This window comes from Bombina bombina, chromosome 6 (assembly GCF_027579735.1).
Source record: "Bombina bombina isolate aBomBom1 chromosome 6, aBomBom1.pri, whole genome shotgun sequence".
Classification (NCBI taxonomy): Eukaryota; Metazoa; Chordata; class Amphibia; order Anura; family Bombinatoridae; genus Bombina; species Bombina bombina.
Window position 1 is genome coordinate 177,256,443 of NC_069504.1, and position 13,594 is coordinate 177,270,036.

The 13,594-nt window shown below is 41.6% G+C and overlaps 1 protein-coding gene across 1 annotated transcript in view; it reads right to left on the reverse strand.

The window, feature by feature from the left end:
• Nucleotides 1-748: 748 nt before the first annotated feature.
• Nucleotides 749-13,594, reverse strand: part of LOC128664358 (ankyrin repeat domain-containing protein 26-like) — a 418,274-nt gene continuing 405,428 nt past the window's right edge. Inside the window, exon 38 of the mRNA XM_053719196.1 lies at nucleotides 749-1,185. Within this exon, the coding sequence (XP_053575171.1) occupies nucleotides 1,037-1,185 (149 nt within the window). The 3' untranslated portion in view covers nucleotides 749-1,036. The remainder of the gene's footprint in view (nucleotides 1,186-13,594) is intronic.

Sequence of the window (13,594 nt, forward strand, 5' to 3'; positions counted from 1 at the left end):
TTTGTAAAAACACTTCCCGGCTTTTCAAAAATGTATGGCTGGCTCTTAGGTTTCACGTAAGTTTATCAACTCTAGACTTTAATAACAGGCTGCCAAAACTGATGTAAACTTCCGAACACCTGCATGTCATGCAGTGTAACTGATAGGGTATCTGGTATTGGTCAAGTTTGCAGCTCAGGATCCCTTGATCACCTTTTAATGCTAAATAATGTAAAAATGTTGTTAAATCTTACATTTAAATCCTCAAATGCACTAAAGAATGCTTCAAAGAAATGGAGAGACATTTGCTGCATGCATGAGCAAACATCATTCTATACCTGTGTAACAAGAGCGTCTTCACTTAAACAAAATAATCTGGTTCAAAAGGTTATAGAGGGAATCACATAAACCCAGGGATATATTAGATTCAGAGTATTAGAGACTTTTTTTTGCCACTGAATGTGTTTGCGAATATGATAAAAAATTACACACAGGTACCTTTGTTTTGTGATCCATCTCTGATGAATACACAAAGTTGAGTATGTATAAGGGTAATACGCATTTTGTAAAGCTAAAGTACCAATCCTGTGCAAGTGCAATGTGTAACAATGTAACATGTATGTTTGAAATACAATGTAACTACATTAAACTATGTTCACATTTAAGTAGAAACTGAAAGGGGTGCTCTAATGCAAAACAGCTGATGTTCTATATTAGAGAATGCATGTTTTGTATTACTGACCCTTGAAATATGTGTTTAACCCATGGAAATAGGTTAGCTTCACACTGACCATGATCTGCAGACATACAACACATGCGGTCAATCACAATCCTTTAGAAAAGTTTATTTAATGACATTTCTCTGCAAAATTCACCATTAAAGTCTATGGGGATTTTTGTAGATAATCCATTTGAAAAGATTTTTCAAAGGATTGTGATCGACCCCATAGTTGGTTAGGATCAGTAATGAAAACATTTCATGCTCTAATGAATCCTGTCATTTTGGCAATGGAATGACCCTTTCATGTAAACGTTAAGTATTGCATTTTATTAGTGTTTAGATCATATAATTCTTCTTAAGAACTTCTAGATACTGTTGTGTGGCTCTGGATACTGGGTCTTGATCAGTGTTCAAATTTCTTAAGGAGCCGACAGTAGAACCCACAGGAGAGACTCTTGTAGATCCAGTTTCAAGTTCAGCATAAGCTATTATTAAAAAGAAAATTAATTTTATTATCCGTTAATTGTAAAGTGCAGCCACATTCTGTAGTGCTATTTTTTTTTTAATGAAAAACAAAACCTTCATACAGACCCAACCTTCATAAAGAAAAAAAAAACAAAATGTATGCTTACCTGATAAATTTCCTTTCATTCCAATTACTAGTGGGATATTCAACTCCTGGCCAACAGGAGGAGGCAAAGAGCACCCCAGCAGAGCTGTTAAATGTCACTTCCCTTACCCATAACCTTCTAGTCATTCGGCCGAAGGAAAATGGAAAAAGAAGAGAACACAAGGGTATAGAGGTGCCTGAGGCTTGTACAAAAAAACTGCTGCATTAAATGTAAATAAGGGCGGGTCGTGGACTCTCCATGCCCTGAAAGAAAGAAATTTATCAGGTAAGCATAAATTTTTTTTTCTTTCCTATAGAATGGAGAGTCCACAATGTCATTCCAATTACCAGTGGGAACCAATACCCAAGCTAGAGGACACAGAATAAAAGGGAGGGAAAACAAGACAGGCAGACCTAAACAGAAGGCACGGCCGCTTGAAAAGCTTTTCTCCCAAAGGAAGCCTCAGCCGAGGCAAAAGTATCAAATTTGTAGAATTTGGAAAAAGTATGCAATGAGGACCAAGTGGCCGCCTTGCAGATTTGCTCCACAGATGCTTCATTTTTGAAAGACCAGGAACAAGAGACAGCCCTAGTGGAATGAGCCATAATTATCTCAGGTGGCCGAGTCCAGCTGTCTCATAAGCTAATCAGATAATTCTTCTCAATCAGAGAGAAAGAGAAGAAGAAGCCTTCTGACCCTTACGCTTACCAGAGAAACCAACAAACAGGGCAGATAAATTATTTGATAATATTTTAAAGCACGCACAAGATCCAGGCTATGCAACAGGCGTTCCTTCGAAGAAGAAGGATTAGGACAAAAGGACGGAAAAACTATTTCCTGATTGATATTGTGATCCAATACTTCCCTAGGAAGAAATCCCAGTTTATTATAAGGACCGCATTATCTGAAAAATAAGGTAAGGGAAATCATACTGCAGAGCCGAAAGCTCTAAAACTCTGCAAATAGAAGAAAAAGGCAAAACTTTCCAAGATAACACTTAATATCCACCGAATGCATAGGCTCAAACGGAGCCTGCTGCAGACCTTTAAGGACAAGATTAAGACTCCCAGAGGGAGCAACAAGTTTAAATCACAAACCTTATTCTGACCAAGGCCTGACAAAAGATTGTACATCTGGGAGATCTGCCAGATGATTGAGAAAAGAAATAGACAGTGCAGAAATCTGACCCTTTCAGAGTGCTGACTGAAAAACCTTTCTCCAGGCCCACCTGAAGAAAATACAAAAATTTGAGGAACCCTCATCCTGCTCCAAGAGAGAAACTACTCTACACACCAATAAAGGTATCTATGCCATACCCTATGGAAAGCGAGTAACAAGACTACGAGTCTGAAGCATGGTATCAATTACTCTCTCAGAGAAACCGTGTCTAGCCAAGACTAGGCGTTCAATCTCCAAGCAGAGGCTTCAGATAATCAAGATTTAGGTGGAGTAAGGAACCCTGAAGAAGAAAGTCCTTCCTCAAAGGTAACCACCAAGGGGGAAGAGATTATATCTTCCCCAGAATCGAACCAGAGCATGCAAAGCCAGGCAGGAGCTGTTAGAATCACAGATGCCCTCTCCAGATTGATACAAACTATGACTCGAGGAAGGAGAGTAAACGGAGGGAACCAGAATGCAAGACTGAGATCCCAAGCACCGCCAGAGCGTTGATCAGAACGGTTTGTGGATCTCTTGATCTTGAACCATACCATAGAAGCTTGGCATTTAGACGCAACCTCTACACAGAGGGGGAAGGAAGAAGCTGAAGATACACGGAGGGGGGAGGAAGGAGGGGGGAGTGGCATGCTCCGTGGGAAGAAGGGAACTGAATAATAATGCAAATACATTTACTAGAAGATTTATGTGCATAAATCTTCTAGTAAATGTATTTGCAGCGTTAATCAGCTCCCTTCGTCCAACGGAGCATGCCACTTCCCCCTCCCCCCCCCTCCATGTATCTTCAGTTCCTTCCTTCCCCCTCTGTGTAGCTTCAGCTTGCTATTAGCTTAAACAACAGTTCCTCTAGCCGTGCACTCAACAGTGCAGAGTCACACGTATTTCTTCTAACTTAGAAAAAGTTTTCAGTTCTTTGAAATTAACAAACAGAATATTTATTTATATAAATATGAGGCACATATGAAAAATGTTTATACAGCTAATTACAGCACTCACTTAGCACCACTGTGAGAGATCATTCTGGTAATCCTTCTCTAAACTTAATAACATTATCTGCCATGCACCATCACGTGACTGCTGTGCCCGTGTGGCAATATGGTGGCATACATAGCATCACCAAGCGGCAGATCAGCAGTCTAATTAAAGACACTCTTATTTAACTGTTTGGGGTAAACTGAGCGGCAAGAATAGGGATTCATGATTACTTTGTTATTATTAGTAAATATAAGTTAGTTTAAACAATTTTTAGAAGGTGTTATGGGTCCCTTTAAGATATACGTCTACTTTAAAAAGGTAGCGATAAAACATAAAAATGCTAAAGATCCCGAAACCTTACAGTAAAAAAACATAATTTATGCTTACCTGATAAATTCCTTTCTTCTGTTGTGTGATCAGTCCACGGGTCATCATTACTTCTGGGATATAACTCCTCCCCAACAGGAAATGCAAGAGGATTCACCCAGCAGAGCTGCATATAGCTCCTCCCCTCTACGTCAGTCCCAGTCATTCGACCAAGAAACAACGAGAAAGGAGTAACCAAGGGTGAAGTGGTGACTGGAGTATAATTTAAAAGATATTTACCTGCCTTAAAACAGGGCGGGCCGTGGACTGATCACACAACAGAAGAAAGGAATTTATCAGGTAAGCATAAATTATGTTTTCTTCTGTTATGTGTGATCAGTCCACGGGTCATCATTACTTCTGGGATACCAATACCAAAGCAAAAGTACACGGATGACGGGAGGGATAGGCAGGCTCATTATACAGAAGGAACCACTGCCTGAAGAACCTTTCTCCCAAAAATAGCCTCCGAAGAAGCAAAAGTGTCAAATTTGTAAAATTTGGAAAAAGTATGAAGCGAAGACCAAGTTGCAGCCTTGCAAATCTGTTCAACAGAGGCCTCATTCTTAAAGGCCCAAGTGGAAGCCACAGCTCTAGTGGAGTGAGCTGTAATTCTTTCAGGAGGCTGCTGTCCAGCAGTCTCATAGGCTAAACGTATTATGCTACGAAGCCAAAAAGAGAGAGAGGTAGCAGAAGCTTTTTGACCTCTCCTCTGTCCAGAGTAAACGACAAACAAGGAAGAAGTTTGGCGAAAATCTTTAGTTGCCTGCAAGTAGAACTTGAGGGCACGAACTACGTCCAGATTGTGTAAAAGACGTTCCTTCTTTGAAGAAGGATTTGGACACAAGGATGGGACAACAATCTCTTGATTGATGTTCCTGTTAGTGACTACCTTAGGTAAGAACCCAGGTTTAGTACGCAGAACTACCTTGTCTGAGTGAAAAATCAGATAAGGGGAATCACAATGTAAGGCTGATAACTCAGAGACTCTTCGAGCCGAGGAAATAGCCATTAAAAACAGAACTTTCCAAGATAACATTTTTATATCAATGGAATGAAGGGGTTCAAACGGAACACCCTGTAAAACGTTAAGAACTAAGTTTAAACTCCATGGTGGAGCAACAGCTTTAAACACAGGCTTGATCCTAGCTAAAGCCTGACAAAAGGACCGGACGTCTGGATTTTCTGACAGACGTCTGTGTAACAAGATGGACAGAGCTGAAATCTGTCCCTTTAATGAACTAGCTGATAAACCCTTTTCTAAACCTTCTTGTAGAAAAGACAATATCCTAGCGATCCTAACCTTACTCCAGGAGTAACCTTTGGATTCGCACCAGTATAGGTATTTCCGCCATATTTTATGGTAAATCCTTCTGGTAACAGGCTTCCTAGCCTGAATCAGGGTATCAATAACCGACTCAGAAAAACCACGTTTTGATAAAATCAAGCGTTCAATTTCCAAGCAGTCAGCTTCAGAGAAGTTAGATTTTGATGTTTGAATGGACCCTGTATCAGAAGGTCCTGTCTTAGAGGTAGAGACCAAGGCGGACAGGATGACATGTCCACTAGATCTGCATACCAAGTCCTGCGTGGCCAAGCAGGTGCTATTAGAATTACTGATGCTCTCTCCTGTTTGATTTTGGCAATCAATCGAGGAAGCAGCGGGAAGGGTGGAAACACATAAGCCATCCTGAAGTTCCAAGGTGCTGTCAAAGCATCTATCAGAACTGCTCCCGGATCCCTGGATCTGGACCCGTAGCGAGGAAGTTTGGCGTTCTGGCGAGACGCCATGAGATCTATCTCTGGTTTGCCCCAACGTCGAAGTATTTGGGCAAAGACCTCCGGATGAAGTTCCCACTCCCCCGGATGAAAAGTCTGGCGACTCAAGAAATCCGCCTCCCAGTTCTCCACTCCCGGGATGTGGATTGCTGACAGGTGGCAAGAGTGAGACTCTGCCCAGCGAATTATCTTTGATACTTCCATCATTGCTAGGGAGCTTCTTGTCCCTCCCTGATGGTTGATGTAAGCTACAGTCGTGATGTTGTCCGACTGAAACCTGATGAACCCCCGAGTTATTAACTGGGGCCAAGTCAGAAGGGCATTGAGAACTGCTCTCAATTCCAGAATGTTTATTGGAAGGAGGCTCTCCTCCTGATTCCATAGTCCCTGAGCCTTCAGAGAATTCCAGACAGCGCCCCAACCTAGTAGGCTGGCGTCTGTTGTTACAATTGTCCAGTCTGGCCTGCTGAATGGCATCCCCCTGGACAGGTGTGGCCGATGAAGCCACCATAGAAGAGAATTTCTGGTCTCTTGATTCAGATTCAGAGTAGGGGACAAATCTGAGTAATCCCCATTCCACTGACTTAGCATGCATAATTGCAGCGGTCTGAGGTGTAGGCGTGCAAAAGGTACTATGTCCATTGCCGCTACCATTAAGCCGATCACCTCCATGCATTGAGCTACTGACGGGTGTTGAATGGAATGAAGGACGCGGCATGCATTTTGAAGTTTTGTTAACCTGTCTTCTGTCAGGTAAATCTTCATTTCTACAGAATCTATAAGAGTCCCCAAGAATGGAACTCTTGTGAGAGGAAAGAGAGAACTCTTCTTTTCGTTCACTTTCCATCCATGCGACCTTAGAAATGCCAGAACTAACTCTGTATGAGACTTGGCAGTTTGAAAGCTTGAAGCTTGTATTAGAATGTCGTCTAGGTACGGAGCTACCGAAATCCCTCGCGGTCTTAGTACCGCTAGAAGGGCACCCAGAACCTTTGTGAAGATTCTTGGAGCCGTAGCCAATCCGAATGGAAGAGCTACAAACTGGTAGTGCCTGTCTAAGAAGGCAAACCTTAGATACCGGTGATGATCTTTGTGGATCGGTATGTGAAGGTAAGCATCCTTTAAATCCACTGTGGTCATGTACTGACCCTCTTGGATCATGGGTAAGATTGTCCGAATAGTTTCCATTTTGAACGATGGAACTCTTAGGAATTTGTTTAGAGTCTTTAAATCTAAGATTGGCCTGAAAGTTCCCTCTTTTTTGGGAACCACAAACAGGTTTGAGTAGAACCCTTGTCCTTGTTCCGACCACGGAACCGGATGGATCACTCCCATTGTTAACAGATCTTGTACGCAGCGTAGAAACGCTTCTTTCTTTATCTGGTTTGTTGACAACCTTGACAGATGAAATCTCCCTCTTGGGGGAGATAATTTGAAGTCTAGAAGGTATCCCTGAGATATGATCTCTAGTGCCCAGGGATCCTGAACATCTCTTGCCCAGGCCTGGGCGAAGAGAGAGAGTCTGCCCCCTACTAGATCCGGTCCCGGATCGGGGGCTCTCGGTTCATGCTGTCTTTGGGGCAGCAGCAGGTTTTCTGGCCTGCTTGCTTTTGTTCCAGGACTGGTTAGGCTTCCAGCCTTGCCTGTAACGAGCAACAGCTCCTTCCTGTTTTGGTGCAGTGGAGGTTGATGCTGCTCCTGTTTTGAAATTCCGAAAGGGACGAAAATTAGACTGTCTAGCCTTAGCTTTGGCCTTGTCTTGAGGTAGGGCGTGGCCCTTACCTCCCGTAATGTCAGCGATAATTTCTTTCAAACCGGGCCCGAATAAGGACTGCCCCTTGAAAGGTATATTAAGTAATTTGGACTTAGAAGTAACATCAGCTGACCAGGATTTTAGCCACAGTGCCCTGCGTGCCTGTATGGCGAATCCTGAGTTCTTAGCCGTAAGTTTGGTTAAATGTACTACGGCCTCCGAAATGAAAGAATTAGCTAGTTTAAGGACTCTAAGCCTGTCCGTAATGTCGTCTAGCGTAGAGGAACTAAGGTTCTCTTCAAGCGACTCAATCCAAAAAGCTGCCGCAGCCGTAATCGGCGCGATAAATGCAAGGGGTTGTAATATAAAACCTTGTTGAACAAACATTTTCTTAAGGTAACCCTCTAATTTTTTATCCATTGGATCTGAGAAAGCACAGCTATCCTCCACCGGGATAGTGGTACGCTTAGCTAAAGTAGAAACTGCTCCCTCCACCTTGGGGACCGTTTGCCATAAGTCCCGAGTGGTGGCGTCTATTGGAAACATCTTTCTAAATATTGGAGGGGGTGAGAACGGCACACCGGGTCTATCCCACTCCTTAGTAACAATTTCAGTTAGTCTCTTAGGTATAGGAAAAACGTCAGTACTCGCCGGTACCGCAAAGTATTTATCCAACCTACACAGTTTCTCTGGTATTGCAATAGTGTTACAATCGTTGAGAGCTGCTAAGACCTCCCCTAGTAGTACACGGAGGTTCTCCAATTTAAATTTAAAATTTGAAATATCTGAGTCCAATCTGTTTGGATCAGAACCGTCACCCACAGAATGAAGCTCTCCGTCCTCATGCTCTGCGAGCTGTGACGCAGTATCAGACATGGCCCTAGCATTGTCAGCGCACTCTGTTCTCACCCCAGAGTGATCACGCTTGCCTCTTAGTTCAGGTAATTTAGACAAAACTTCAGTCATAACAGTAGCCATATCTTGTAATGTTATCTGTAATGGCCGCCCAGATGTACTAGGCGCCAAAATATCACGCACCTCCCGGGCGGGAGATGCAGGTACTGTCGCGTGAGGCGAGTTAGTCGGCATAACTCTCCCCTCGCTGTTTGGTGAAATTTGTTCACATTGTACAGATTGACTTTTATTTAAAGTAGCATCAATACAGTTAGTACATAAATTTCTATTGGGCTCCACCTTGGCATTGGAACAAATGACACAGATATCTTCCTCTGAGTCAGACATGTTTAACACACTAGCAAAAAACTTACAACTTGGTTATAATCTTTTTTTAGCAAAAAAACGTACTGTGCCTCAAAGAGGTACTAACGATTAAATGACAGTTGAAATAATGAACTGAAAAACAGTTATTGCATCAAATTTTAAAACAACACAACTTTTAGCAAAGGTTTGTTCCCATTAGTAAAAAAAAAAAACAACACTAATTAAATTTGTACATAAGAAAACAAAACAACGTTTTTTATACACAGTCACTATAAGAATTCTCACAGCTCTGCTGAGAGAATTTACCTCCCTTCAAAGAAGTTTGAAGACCCCTGAGATCTGTCAGAGATGAACCGGATCATGCAGGAAATATAAAAGTAGCTGACTGGAATTTTTTGATGCGTAGCAAAGAGCGCCAAAAACGGCCCCTCCCTCTCCCACACAGCAGTGAAGAGAAACGAAACTGTCACAATTAAAGCAAAAAACTGCCAAGTGGAAAATAATGCCCAAACATTTATTCACACAGTACCTCAGCAATGTAAACGATTCTACATTCCAGCAAAAACGTTTAACATGAGAATAGTTATTAAAAAGGATTAGTGACCTTTAACACAGTAGTTCCAGTGAAATACCATCCCCAGAATACTGAAGTGTATACATACATGTCATTTTAACGGTATGGCAGGCTTTTCTCATCAATTCCATTCAGAAAATAAAAACTGCCACATACCTCAATGCAGATTCATCTGCCCGCTGTCCCCTGATCTGAAGCCTTTACCTCCCTCAGATGGTCGAGAACAGCAATATGATCTTAACGACTCCGGTTAAAATCATAGTAAAAAATCTCTGTCAGATTCTTCCTCAAACTCTGCCAGAGAAGTAATAACACGCTCCGGTGCTATTTTAAAATAACAAACTTTTGATTGAAGTCATAAAAACTAAGTATAATCACCATAGTCCTCTCACACATCCTATCTAGTCGTTGGGTGCAAGAGAATGACTGGGACTGACGTAGAGGGGAGGAGCTATATGCAGCTCTGCTGGGTGAATCCTCTTGCATTTCCTGTTGGGGAGGAGTTATATCCCAGAAGTAATGATGACCCGTGGACTGATCACACATAACAGAAGAAAAGGGCACGACAAGCAAACATAATGCTCATCACATTATCCATATATATATATTTGGAAACTAACCAAACTCAGGAGATGTTAAATAAGTCCTAAGAGACAAGGAATGTCATAGACATAAGAAAACATCCTTCAATATGAGAAGGATAATAAAAAAGTAATCCTATAAACCAAAACAAGGATAAGTATACAAGTGTTCAAAAGACACTAAGAGATGGAGTATGATACATTAAATCATACCTGACACCGATTAACAAATGTCACCTCAATATTACAAAACTTAAAATACTATTTCTATAATAAAGACATAGACATAAAAATATAAGTGTCCTAAAAAACAATAACAAAGAGACCAGAAACAGAATAATCACCACGTCAGGTTATGTGTGTGATTGCTGAGCATAGATTCTGTGCTGGATTTGAACCCATGTCTCCCAGTCCTTAGTTCAGTAATCTACCTAATGAATTAATCAGAACCTTAAAACATGTCACAGACATTTAAATATGAGCAAAAAATTATACAATTGGATTCCTACAGGGAGTGCAGAATTATTAGGCAAGTTGTATTTTTGAGGATTAATTTTATTATTGAACAACAACCATGTTCTCAATGAACCCAAAAAACTCATTAATATCAAAGCTGAATATTTTTGGAAGTAGTTTTAAGTTTGTTTTTAGTTTTAGCTATTTTAGGGGGATATCTGTGTGTGCAGGTGATTATTACTGTGCATAATTATTAGGCAACTTAACAAAAAACAAATATATACCCATTTCAATTATTTATTTTTACCAGTGAAACCAATATAACATCTCAACATTCACAAATATACATTTCTGACATTCAAAAACAAAACAAAAACAAATCAGTGACCAATATAGCCACCTTTCTTTGCAAGGACACTCAAAAGCCTGCCATCCATGGATTCTGTCAGTGTTTTGATCTGTTCACCATCAACATTGCGTGCAGCAGCAACCACAGCCTCCCAGACACTGTTCAGAGAGGTGTACTGTTTTCCCTCCTTGTAAATCTCACATTTGATGATGGACCACAGGTTCTCAATGGGGTTCAGATCAGGTGAACAAGGAGGCCATGTCATTAGATTTTCTTCTTTTATACCCTTTCTTGCCAGCCACGCTGTGGAGTACTTGGACGCGTGTGATGGAGCATTGTCCTGCATGAAAATCATGTTTTTCTTGAAGGATGCAGACTTCTTCCTGTACCACTGCTTAAAGAAGGTGTCTTCCAGAAACTGGCAGTAGGACTGGGAGTTGAGCTTGACTCCATCCTCAACCCGAAAAGGCCCCACAAGCTCATCTTTGATGATACCAGCCCAAACCAGTACTCCACCTCCACCTTGCTGGCGTCTGAGTCGGACTGGAGCTCTCTGCCCTTTTACCAATCCAGCCACGGGCCAATCCATCTGGCCCATCAAGACTCACTCTCATTTCATCTGTCCATAAAACCTTAGAAAAATCAGTCTTGAGATATTTCTTGGCCCAGTCTTGACGTTTCAGCTTGTGTGTCTTGTTCAGTGGTGGTCGTCTTTCAGCCTTTCTTGCCTTGGCCATGTCTCTGAGTATTGCACACCTTGTGCTTTTGGGCACTCCAGTGATGTTGCAGCTCTGAAATATGGCCAAACTGGTGGCAAGTGGCATCTTGGCAGCTGCACGCTTGACTTTTCTCAGTTCATGGGCAGTTATTTTGCGCCTTGGTTTTTCCACACGCTTCTTGCGACCCTGTTGACTATTTTGAATGAAACGCTTGATTGTTCGATGATCACGCTTCAGAAGCTTTGCAATTTTAAGAGTGCTGCATCCCTCTGCAAGATATCTCACTATTTTTGACTTTTCTGAGCCTGTCAAGTCCTTCTTTTGACCCATTTTGCCAAAGGAAAGGAAGTTGCCTAATAATTATGCACACCTGATATAGGGAGTTGATGTCATTAGACCACACCCCTTCTCATTACAGAGATGCACATCACCTAATATGCTTAATTGGTAGTAGGCTTTCGAGCCTATACAGCTTGGAGTAAGACAACATGCATAAAGAGGATGATGTGGTCAAAATACTCATTTGCCTAATAATTCTGCACTCCCTGTAGATCGAAAACTAGAAATAAATATACATGTGTCTTAAAAACACTAATATGAGAAGTATGTTACATATAAAAACATACCAAGGAGTCACAGACATTAGGCTAAATCCCCTTAATAAGAGCACAAATCAAATACAGGGATCTAACTTTATTATGAAATATTATTCATATACACCTAAATTGAAATATGAATTGTTAGAAATAGAAACAGGCTCAATAAATATGTAAAAAACAAAACATAATGAGCATGCAGTTGCACTTGACTGCCACCAGATGTCAGTCAATGCTAGGAAAAACACAGTACGTTCAGAAGAAAAGAAAACACAAAACTATATTTACAGGTGAAACTCGAAAAATCAGAATATCGTGCAAAAGTTCATTTATTTCACTAATGCAATTTAAAAGGTGAAACTAATATATGCGATAGACTCATTACATGCAAAGCAAGATAGTTCAAGCTGTGATTTGTCATAATTGTGATGATTATGGCTTACAGCTCATGAAAACCCCAAATCCACAATCTCAGAAAATTAAAATATTACATGCAATCAATAAAACAAGGATTGTACATAGAACAATATCGGACCTCTGAAAAGTATAAGCATGCATACTGTATGTAGCTCAGTACTTGGTTAGGGCCCCTTTTGCAGCAATTACTGCCTCAATGAGGCATGGCATGGAAGCTATCAGCCTGTAGCACTACGTAGGTGGTTATGGAAGACCAGGATGCTTCAATAGCGGCCTTCAGCTCTTCTGCATTGTTCGGTTTCATGTCTCTCATCTTTCTCTTGGTTCAGGTCAGACGAGTTTGCTGGCCAATCAAGCACAGTAATCCCACGGTCATTGAACCAGGTTTTGGTGCTTTTGGCAGTAAGGGCAGGTGCCAAGTCCTGCTGGAAAATGAAGTCAGCATCCCCATAGAGCTCGTCTGCGGAAGGAAGCATGAAGTGCTCCAAAATCTCCTGGTAGACGGCTGCATTGACCCTGGACTTAATGAAGCACAGTGGACCAACACCAGCAGATTACATGGCTCCCCAAATCAACACAGACTGTGGAAACTTCAGACTGGACTTCAAGCATCTTGCAGTGTGTGCCTCTCCATTCTTCCTCCATACTCTGGGTCCTTGGTTTCCAAATGAGATGCAAAATTTGCTCTCATCAGAAAAGAGGACTTTGGACCACTGAGCAACAGACCAGGTCTGTTTTTCTTTAGCCCAGGTAAGACGCTTCTGACGTCGTTTGTTGTTCAGGAGTGGCTTGACAAGAGGAATTACGACATTTGAAGCCCATGTCCAGGATCCGTCTGTGTGTGGTGGCTCTTGATGCACTGACTCCAGCCTCAGTCCACTCCGTGTGCAAGTCCTCAGCACTTTTGAATGGCCTTTTCCTGACAATCCTCTCCAGGCTGCGGTCATCCCTGCTGCTTGTGCACCTTTTTCTTCCACACTTTTCCCTTCCACATAACTTTCTATTAATGTGCTTTGATACAGCACTTTGGGAACATCCAACTTCTTTTGCAATTACCTTTTGAGGCTTTCCCTCCTTATGGAGGGTGTCAATGATGGTTTTCTGCACAACTGTCAGGTCAGCAGTCTTTCCCATGATTGTGATTCCTACTGAACCAGAGAGAACATTTAAAGGCTCAGGAACCCTTTGCAGGTGTTATGGGTTAATTAGCTGATTAGAGTGGGACACTTTGAGCCTAGAATATTGCACTTTTTCACAATATTCAATTTTTTTGAGATTGTGGATTTGGGGTTTTCATGAGCTGTAAGCCATAATCATCACA